General features: G+C 43.4%; 1 protein-coding gene across 1 annotated transcript in view; it reads right to left on the bottom strand.

Annotated features, from left to right (window-relative positions):
* Positions 1-10,700, bottom strand: part of CUNH16orf78 (chromosome unknown C16orf78 homolog) — a 34,751-nt gene that overhangs the window by 12,740 nt on the left and 11,311 nt on the right. Inside the window, exon 3 of the mRNA XM_007947858.1 lies at positions 6,624-6,753. Within this exon, the coding sequence (XP_007946049.1) occupies positions 6,624-6,753 (130 nt within the window). The remainder of the gene's footprint in view (positions 1-6,623; positions 6,754-10,700) is intronic.

The raw sequence follows: 10,700 nt of genomic DNA, 5'->3' as shown, positions 1-10,700 counted from the left end.
CCTTAAGTCATCCTCACTTTCAGCAAGCAAAGTTGTATTGTCTGCATATCTCAGATTGTTAATGATTCTTCCTCCAATCCTGATACCACGTTTTTCTTCATATAGTCCAGCTTCTCACTCCCGCTATACCTAATATAGCTTAAAGGCAAACCTTAAAAAGTTCAAACCTTTTCTAAGAAACTTAACCACATCCTTGAACAAAGCTCAAAAATATTTAAGGAAAAAAAAAAAGAAAACCACAAACAGGTAGCACTCAACAACATAAAATTAGCCATGTGTGGCATCCAATAAAAAACTGTCACCATGCAAAAGAGCAGAAAAATATGACCAATTTTGAGGAGAAAAAACAATCAATATAAACAGACCAAAAATGGCACAGAGAATAGAATTGGTAGACAAGAACAAAAACATGTATTATAAAATACACTCCTTATGTTCAACAACACATAAATATTTTGAGAGACATAAAAAGTTAAAAAAATGACCCAAATTGAACTTCTAGAGGTGAAAATGATAATGTCTGAAATAAAAAATACACTGGATGGGATGGATTAACATTAGATTAGACACTGCAGAAAAGAAGATTAATGAACTTGAAGACATAGCAACAGAAACTATACAAATTGAAACATAGATATGAAAGACTGGAAAAAATAAACAGTGTGTTGCGGGAATCCTAATATCTGTAACTGCAGTTAGTGAAGAGAGGGGGGAGAATGAAGAAAAATATTTGAAGAAATAATGGCCAACATTTTTTCCAAATTGGATGGAAACTGTAAGCTCATAGACTTAAGAAAGTCAACAAACTCCAAACACAAGAAACATGACTTAAATTACATCAAAGCATATCATGGTCAAATTGCTTAAAACTAGTAATAAAGAAGAAAATCTTTGAAGCAGTTGAGTTGACAGTGAGTTGATATGAAGTGAGAAGATTACTTGAAGGTAAAGATGTATACTATAAACTTTAAATCAATCACTAAAATAATGCAATAAAAAATTATAGTTAACAGGCCGGAAAAAAAAAAAAAAGTTGAAATGGAAAGCTTTATGGAGAAATAGACAAAGCAGGGTAAAAAAAGCCCATGAAACTGGAATATTTTTCATCCTTTATGACAGAAGTGAGGTGAACCAACACCTCACAGTGGCAGCTTAACCATGCAGTTTCTCTTGCTGACTTGGATCTGGGTTGGGCCCACCTAAAGATTTTGCTGGAAGAAGAACAAGGAGTCAATGACTTTTGTGAGAGGGAGTGGTGAAAGGGTTGGAGACAAATAGGAGTGAGAGCTTTCTCAGAGAATTCAGAGGCGAGCTGATCATGGAGAAGGAAGTGGCCTGTGGTACCAAAGCAGGCTGTTGCCTCCTGGGTTTGGCAGTGTGGGAATCAGTAGTCAGGAGAGCAATTTGGGATGGCATTTCAGTGCTTTAAGAAGAGTGATGGGAGTGTGTGTGATGATGAAGTGACATGACAAAGGTGAAATGGTCTACTTTGAAAAAAATAAAAAAACATATTGGATTCTGCAGCCAGAGGGAGTTACATATGATTCATTTTCAGAGTTCACAGGACCTGGGATCCAGTCCAGATTCCATTCCCTTCCCCCTCACACACCGACTAGTGCACCTTTAGTAGACTCCCACCTGCCTGGTCCTACTAGGAGATGGTGTAACCTATAGGTAGCTCCATCGGTAAGGGCTCTGCCTTCAGACTCCCAGGGCTCAAACTCTACCCCTTATCAGTTAGGTGTCTTGGGATGTGTTACTTTCCCTGATTGCCTCAATTTTCTCATCTGTAAAGTGGGAATATAGTGTCTACCTTCTGGGGTTTATATGATGATTGAAAGTTCTTCCAGCACTTCGTAATTTTTTAATAGTTATTACTTGTTGTGGTTGTGGTAGTACATACATTATTATCACCACCCTTAAAACCCAAAACCTCATGTCGATTCTGACTCATAGCAGCCCTACTGGACAGAGTAGAATTGCCTCATAGGGTTTCCAAGGATATAAATCTTTAAGGAAGCAGATAGCCTCATCTTTCTCCTGTGGAGCGGCTGGTGGGTTCCAACAGTGAACCTTTGGGTTAACAGGTGAATGATGTCACCACTGTATCACCAGAACTTCTCACCACCACCCTTGGGCACCAGTTTAAATCTGCAGGCAAATGCAGATTTTAATTTCGTGGGACTGTTTCCCTTGAGTGGTCACATTCCAGTCCAAGTTGTGGTGGGGAATGTCTCGGCCTTAGGTCATTCTTCACAGACTTTTGCTCATAGGTCACAGAAAGAACACATAGAGTGGGAAGGGCTCACTTCACAGACAGGGAATGTAGGACACACAGAGAATCTGTCTCTTGATGAGGGTGTCAATGATTTGGAGGCTGAGTGAATGTGGTGGTTAAGTTTGTGTGTCAACTTGGCTGGGCTGGTTGAGTGGCTGGGCAGCTGGTGGTAGTTATTCCCCATGATGAGACTGATAATCAACTCCATGGTGGGACCTACTGTGAGCAGCTGTGTAGCTGCCTTAGGGATGTGGTCTGCTTCCTATATATAAGGAAAAGCCTTGGGGAACACTCTCTAGCTTATGGCACGCTTGAACCCTGCATGTAGCCGTGTCATTGTTCAGCAGCCTGCCATGCTCTGCCGACCTTGGGACTTTCAATGGACTTAAATTAATGGCCTGCCATGTGGTTTGGTAACATTGGGACTGTGCCATTTTATTTGTCAACCTTGGGCTCGTTAACCTCAGCAGCCAGTAGTTGCCTGGGTGAGGATGTGTCTCTAGCTTCAGTGGGCTGGGAGCAAGAAGCAGAGCCCAAGGTTGAGGGGGTTTCACCCAGCACCTAGAGCCTGGCACTTTGAGCTTGGACTTACAGCTTCCAAACTGTAAGAGAATAAATTCCTGTTTGTTCAAGCCATCCCATTTGTGGTACATTCTTGTCAGATTGGCACTAGGTAACCAGAACAGGGAGGGTGGAGGAGGCCAGAGCCAGATGTCCTGTTCCAGAACATTCTTCCCTACCCCACACTTCTTATCTCCTCTTGGACCCCTCTCTTACTCCTTAACTAGCATCATACTTTCCCCAGGGGCTGCTTTGCTTTAAGCCTGACTCAAAACACTAGGTCCTGCCTGCTCTTCTTAGGCCTATTGCCAGCCTTTACAAGGATTCACAGTAGCATAAATGGTTAAGCTGCTAACCAAAAGGTTGGTGGTTCAAACTCACTCAGTGACTCTGTGGGAGAATGGCCTAGCAATCTGTTCCCATAAAACAACGCTATGGAGCATTCCCACTGTCACATGGGGTTGCTGTGAGTCAAAAGTGACTCGAAGATACCTAGCAACAAGAAGCCAGGCCGCAAAGGAAGCACTGCCTCAGTCCTGGGTGCCACACTTGGATGTGCAGGTGGTTCCTGGCTGCTTCTGAGAGAGCACCTGTAGCACTTGCACTACACCATTTGCTGCCCCCAGTGGCCACCGGGTGTATTGCATTAGAAGAGTGATGACTTCTCCAATCTCCGCATGTAGTTTGCCTTGGGGTGTGGGGAAGAGAGGTCAAAATAGCTTGTAAATCAGCCTGCCCTGCTGGCAACCTCGTGTAGTAGGATGAAAAGAGACTTTCTCTTAGGGAGGTAACTGTCTTTGTTTAGAAAAACATCTTGATAGACTACTCTGAGTGTGGAAAGAAAGTGAAACAAAGATATCTAGCCAAGTAAAAATCCAATGGGAATATTTTGAGTGAGAAAGGCAGACGGTGGAAAAGCAAGAGACAAAAGAGTGAAAAGGGGGAGCTGGGCAAGGCCTAGACTAGGGTGAGGCAAGCAAACTGTGTAGGATGCAAAATTTAAGGAGGCACTCACTCTCAGGCCCATGCAGGAGTAGGGTTGGCACCTGAGAGTGAGTGCCTCCTTAAAATGTAGACCCTGAACACCTCACTAAGTGCCTAAGGTATTTGACTGCTAATCAGAATGTTGGTAGTTCAAACTCACAAGCCACTCCACAGAAGGAAGATGGGGCAATCTACTTCCATAAAGATTCATGGCCTCAGAAACCCACTGGGGGTCACTATGAGTCGAATCAACTTGATGGCAGTGAGTTTGGTTGTTTTTTTGTTGTTTTGTTTTTTTTACACCTCACTTGTCTCATACTAATCCCAGCCCTGGAGTTGAGCGGGAACATTAGGCAACTGCTCCTGCAGAGAAATGTTGCCAGGGAACAACTCTTGGTGGCAGGAGGACCAAGGACTTTGAAGAGCATGGGTGTCTCATAACTGACTTCTAGTTTTTTATGCCTATTTAAAATATTGCTAGCTTTGCAAAGGTAATGATGCAGCTTTAAGCTTCCAAAAAAATAAATCATTTGTCACCTACATTTGTGGAAGCAAGAATGGGTGGTAAAGGAGGAGCAAACCCAAGTCCTAGCAATGAGACAAGGAGTCTGCCCTTTAGGAGTCTGACCCTAGAGAAAAACTTGCCAGAATCGCAGTGACCTTAATTCCTTGCCATAAGAGGGGAAGAGAAAAATACAGATTCTTGAAACTGGACTTCTAATATGTTTGATGTATAATTCTGTGATGTAATTCTTTCCTTCTGTTTCCCCAAACCTTCAGTAAAGTCAGCTTATACACAAAGGACTTGTGTGAGAGGCTTGAGGGAAACCAAGGAGGCTGTGTTCTGTGTCTGGGTTGGCAGGCAGCAGGGAGAAGAGAAGATGCTCAGGGGCTCAGCACGATCAGGAGATAGGAGCCAGATAGAACGCTGAGAGTCTCAGCAAACCTGGGAAAAGGACAGGGCTTCCCATGGAGCATATGCCAATTTAATTGTATATTAAAAATAAACTTTATATCTGGAATAATTTTAGATTTATAGAAAAGTTGCAAAGATAGTAGAGAGAATTCCTGTTTACCCTTCACTCAGTTTTCCTTAATGGTAACATCTTGCACATTTGTCAAAATGAAGAAATTCACATTGGTACATTACAGAGGATTTTTTGTTTTTTTAAATTTCAGCTGTTTTTCCAGTAACTACTCTGAATTTAGAGCCAATCATATTGAAATCTGACAGGCAGTTTCCCTTTCTGAGAACTACAGATAATCCAGGAAGACCAGGCTCAGCCTGTGTCCCTCTTTCATGGCTCACATCTGGCATGGAAGTGGGGGCAGTTCAGAAGGCATGACTGCTGTGGTGTGCAACATACACATGCGTGTGCACTGACAGCCTTGTCCACCCCATTTTGCAGCCCCTGGGCCCTGTGCACTTCTTACTCAATGCCCATGCTGTCTGCATGCTGGATAATAGACATGCTAAATTGGGGCCTTGTCTTGTGCTGGCTTAAATGCCCTACAGGGAGTCTGCTAACAACTGGCTGCCCCAGGACTCTGGCGCTGCCACTAGTTCTTCCCTCCTTTGGATCTGAGGCTCAGATGTGCATGTGGAGAACAAGCTGTAGCAAGGAGTTGGGGGATGGATGCTTAGCAGTGATTCCTGCCCCAGGAAGAGAAGTTTGACCAGCAAACAGCTGTGGGGGTAGGGAGCACAGCAAGCAGGGCCCACTTGGGGCCTTCCTCCTTGTAGGGGTCCTCCTCCCTCCCTCCCCGCTTTCCTCCCATCCTTCCTCCCTCCCTCTACCCTCTCTCCCTTTCTCCTCCCTCCTTTTTTTCTCTCTTTCTTTTAAAATAAAATTATTCAGAGCCATACACATACACACAAAACCATTTGTTACAATGACTTTGGCATATTTCGAGTATTAAGTGAAAAGGAAAAAAAAAGACTTTTTTTGTTTGTAGAATGGGACAATTTTTTACAAAGAATTGGCAGCACCTGCTCACTCTTTCTTTGAGTTAATTAGAATCCCTTCCAGATTTTTCTTTTACCAGATACTCTGTCCCAAGAGGCTAGGCACAAGACATCTGTCTGTTTTTCCAAAACCACGGTATAACTCAGCTGAGAATTTGAACAAATATTTGATTTAAAGTGGCCATTATTTAATTGTTGGTGCAGCATCCACTTCGTGTCAGGCACTGTGCTAAGTGCTTCATGTGCACCATTTTTCCAAGTGCCCACAACTACACTGGGAGGCAGGGAATGTCACTGCCCCATTTCACAAATGAGAAAACTGGGCCTCAGAGATGGAGTGCCTTGCCCAAAGTTATACAACGGTGAGGTAGTTATAGGGGTCAGAGCCAGGATTCGAACCCAGGAAGGCTTGGGGACTGGGGATCTGGCATAATTTAAGCCTACCTTTCTATATATGAGCAGTCTCTGTCAGGCTTCAGGCCAGCAGGTTCAGGACCTTCTGTGATTGATATTGTCACAGAATCTAATTAATTAGAGAATTTGGAATGCATAAAGTTGTATTCCACTAGAATGACTTCAGGAAGGTGGGACACACCATGCTGGCCCCCAGGTGTGGGACAAGCCTAGACATTTACTCACCTCTTGTCCAAGTGCACCCCCATCCCCTGGTATGACCCCTAAAAAGGCCCCCTTGTAGGGTTCTGCCTCCTGTGCCCACTATCGGGAGATGTAGGTGCTGCCTCTCTAAGAGCAGTGTGAGCTTGTGTTTCCCTATACAGGAGTGTGGCTCTGGAGGGCAACTCTGGTGTCTGAGGGCCAATGCGCTTCTCTTACCAGGTTTCTTGGAGCCATTCTTGGCATAGTTGCCCAGAACCATGCTGAGGCGTTTTCCCTTTGGCTCTATCCCGTAGAGCCTTCGGTATGTGACAAGGTCTCTGTCTTTCCTGGAGCTTTGCTGGGAAACCTTGGAGAGGAGCAGGAGAGAAGTTATGCTGTGGGGAGGAGGATGTGGCTTGGCTCCTCCCACCTTTAACCAACCATTTGTCCTGGAGATGACTGATACATGGCCACCCATGTGTGTCAGAGTACAGCTGTGCTCCATAAGGGTTTTAATGGCTGACCTTTCTTGCAAGGAACCTCTGGGTGGACTCTAACCTCCAATCTTTCAGTTAGCAGCCAAATGTGTTAACAGTTTCTACCACCCAAGTCTCCTCCACCACCTCTGGACAGAGTTATTTCAAAGGTTTGCTGAAGGGGCAGGTGAAGGAGACAAAGGCGGGTGAGAACAGGCAGGGACTGCACACTGGTACTGCTTACTAACTCTCCACTTGCGTCTCCCTCCATATCTCAGACGGAGCCCACAGGGGGTCATGGGAACACACAGCTCTCAGAGTCAGTTAGGTCTGCGGTCATCCCTATTAGCCAGGTGACTCAGAAGTTCATTGGGACTGATTTTCTCAGCTGTCAGATGGCATTTCTGAGTGTTTTGGTAGGAGAGAAGTGAGAAGATAAGGCAAAGCTGTGAAGAAAGAAACTACCCCGGGATGCAGTTCTCACTGGGGTGGGGAAGATTGTTGGGCACTGGGGGGTATGTTTCATTTGAGTGGTAGTGTGGGGCTGGAGTGGATTTCAGAGTCTTCAATTAAAAAAAGTAAGAGTGAACCTGTGATAGTTGGAGCTGTGTGTCAACTTGGCTGGACCACAATTCTGTGTGGTTTAAGCAGTTGCGATGTGTGTTATTCCCATGATGTGATTGGATGTATATGTTTTGAGAAGCCAATCCATTGAAAGGGAGTTTCCCTAAGGGTGTGGCCTGCTTCCAATATATTTATGGACATTCTGGGAAAAGAGACACTTTTCTGTGGATTGGGATCCTGTTGTGCTGCCTACAACTGTCCGTGAGCGAACAATCCACCATTCGGCCTGGAGATCTTGGATTCGTCATTTGTTGGAGTCAACAACCAGTATACTGCCCACCAACCTTGAGCTTGTCATCCCCTGCAGCTGTGTGAGTTGGTAAACACCTCCAGCTTGATGTTTGATCCAAGAACTTGGGACTTGCCAGCTTCTATAAGTGTGTGAGCCATTTTCCTAAGATAAGTTTCTCTTTCTCTATGTGTATATATAAGCTTTACTAGTTTTGCTTCTCTAGAGAACCCAGCCTAACACAAAACCCTAATGCCAACTATGAGAAAAAAAAAAACACTTCAGTTAATTATTATAAAATATCTGCATGAGTGCATCAATTATAACAGATATACCAAAACAAAGCAACATGTGAATAGGAGAAACAATATGCAGGGAGTGGGTGGTATGTATAGAAAGTAGTGGGAAACTTCTACAACTTGTCTGTCAGTTTGTCATACTGTGATGGTTTGTGTGTGTTGCTGTGAGGCTGGAGGTTATGCCATTGGTATTTCAAATACCAGCAGGGTCACCCATGGTGGACAGGTTTCAGTGGAGCTTCCAGATAAAGACAGGCTTAGAAGAAGGAAGGGGCCAGCCACTAATCAAAGACTTGGCCAGTGAAAACCTTATGGATAGCAGTGAAACACTGTCTGATATATTACTGGAAAACTTTATGAATAGCCCTGAAGCATTGTCCAATATAGTGCCAGAAGATTAGCTCCTCAGATTGGAAGGCACTCAAAATACAACTGGGGAAGAGCTGCCTCCTCAGAGTAGAGCCAACCTTAATGATGTGGATGGAGTAAAGCTTTCAGGACCTCCATTTGCTGATGTGGCATGACTCAAAATGGAAAGAAACAGCTGCAAACATCCATTACTAATCAGAAAATAGAATGTACGAAGTATGAATCCAGGAAATTTGGAAGTTGTCAAAAATGAAATGGAACTCATAAAGAAAGATATCGTAGGCATTAGTGAGCTGAAATGGACGGTTCTTGGCCATTTTGAATCAGACAACCATATGATTTACTATGCCGGGAATGACAGATTAAAGAGGAATGGCGTGGCATTCATTGTCACAAAGAATGTTTCAAGATCTATCCTGAAGTACAATGCTACCAATGATAGAATAATATCCATACACCTACAAGGAAGACCGGTTAATACTACTATTATTCAAATTTATACACCAACCACCAAAGCCAAAGATGAGGAAATTGAAGATTTTTAGCAACTTCTGCAGTCTGAAATTGACAAAATGTGCAATCAAGATGTGTTGATCATAACTGGTGATTAGAATGCTAAAGTTGGAAACAAAGAAGACTTGGTGGTAGCTGGAAAATATGGCCTTGGTGATAGAAATGACGCTGGAGATTGCATGATAGAATTTTGCAAAACCAATGACTTATTCATTGCAAATACCTTTTTTCAATAACATAAGCAGTGGCTGTTCACGTGGACTTTGCCAGATAGAGTACATAGGAATTAGATTGACCACATCTGTGGAGAGAGGTGATGGAGAAGCTCAATATCTTCAGCCAAAATAAGGCCAGAGCTGACTGTGAAACAGACCATCAACCGCTCATACGCAAGTTTAAGTTGGAGCTGAAGACAATTAACACTAGTCCACCAGAGCTAAAATATGACCTTGATTATATCCCACCTGCATTTAGAGACCATCTAAAGAATAGATCTGATGCAATGAATACCAACAACCAAAAAATAGAGGAATTGTGGGATGACATCAAGAATATTGTTTTGGTTAGCTAGTGCCACTCTGACAGAAGATACCACAAATGGAATGGCTTGAACAAACAGGAGTTTATTCTCTTATAATTTTGGAGGCTAGAAGTCCAAGTTTAAAGTGCCAGTCTCTAGGGGCTGGGTGAAAGCTTCTCAACCTTGAGCTTCAGCTCTGCCTCCTGCTCCCAGCCCACTGAAGTTGGAGACTTTTCTTCACTCAGGCAGCTGCTGGCTGCTGAGGCTGACAAACCCAAGGTTGGCAAGTAGAAAGTCACAGTCCCAATATTACCAAACAACACAGCAGACCACTAATTCAAGTCCAGAAAAAGTCCCAAGATCAGCAGGGCATGGCAGGCTGCTGAATGACTTGGCTACATGCAAGGTTCAAGCATACCATAAGCAGTAAACTATTCCCTAAGCTTCTCCTTATATATGGAAAGCAGACCACATCCCTAAAGTAGCTACTCAGCTGTTCACAGCAGATTGTACCATGGAGTTAATGGCCAGTCTCATTATGGGAAACAACTACCACCAGCTGCCACTCAAAACAAGGTCCAGCCAAGTTGACATATAACCTTAACTACCACGAACATCATCCATGAAGAAAGTAAAAGGTAAATAAAAACACAGGAAAGGAAGAAAAGACCAAAATGGATGTCAGAAGAGACTCTGAAACTTGTTCTTGAACGGAGAGTAGCTAAAGCAAATGGAAGAAATGACAAGATAAAGGAGCTGAACAGAAGATTTCAAAGAGCAGCTTGAGAATTCAAAGTCAATTATTATAATGAAATGTGCAAAGTCCTGGAGTAGACCAAAAGGGAAGAACATGCTAGGCATTTCTCAAGCCGAAAGAACTGAAGAAAAAATTCAAGTCTTGAGTTGCAATATTGAAAGATTCTATGGGCAAAATACTGAATGATGCAGGAAACATCAAAAGAAGTTGGAAGGAATACACAGAGTTACTGTACAAAAAAGAATTGGTCAATGTTTATCCATTTCAGGAGGTGGCATATGATCAAGAACCAATGGTACTGAAGGAAGAAGTCAAAGTTGCACTGAAGGAATTGGTAAAAAACAAGGCTCCAGGAAGTGACAGAATACCCATTGAGATGTTTCAACAAATGGATGCCATGCTGGAGGCACTCACTTGTCTGTGCCACGGAATTGGGAAGACAGCTACCTGGCCAACTGACTGGAAGAGATCCATATTTGTACCCATTCCAAAGAAAGGTGATTCCACAGAATGTGGAAATTACCAAA

The sequence above is a fragment of the Orycteropus afer genome, unplaced genomic scaffold (assembly GCF_000298275.1).
Source record: "Orycteropus afer afer isolate SDZICR_OR568_19922 unplaced genomic scaffold, OryAfe1.0 scaffold00009, whole genome shotgun sequence".
NCBI classification, from domain to species: Eukaryota; Metazoa; Chordata; class Mammalia; order Tubulidentata; family Orycteropodidae; genus Orycteropus; species Orycteropus afer.
Note: the sequence above shows the minus strand (reverse complement) of the source record. Positions and strands in the feature narration are given on the sequence as shown.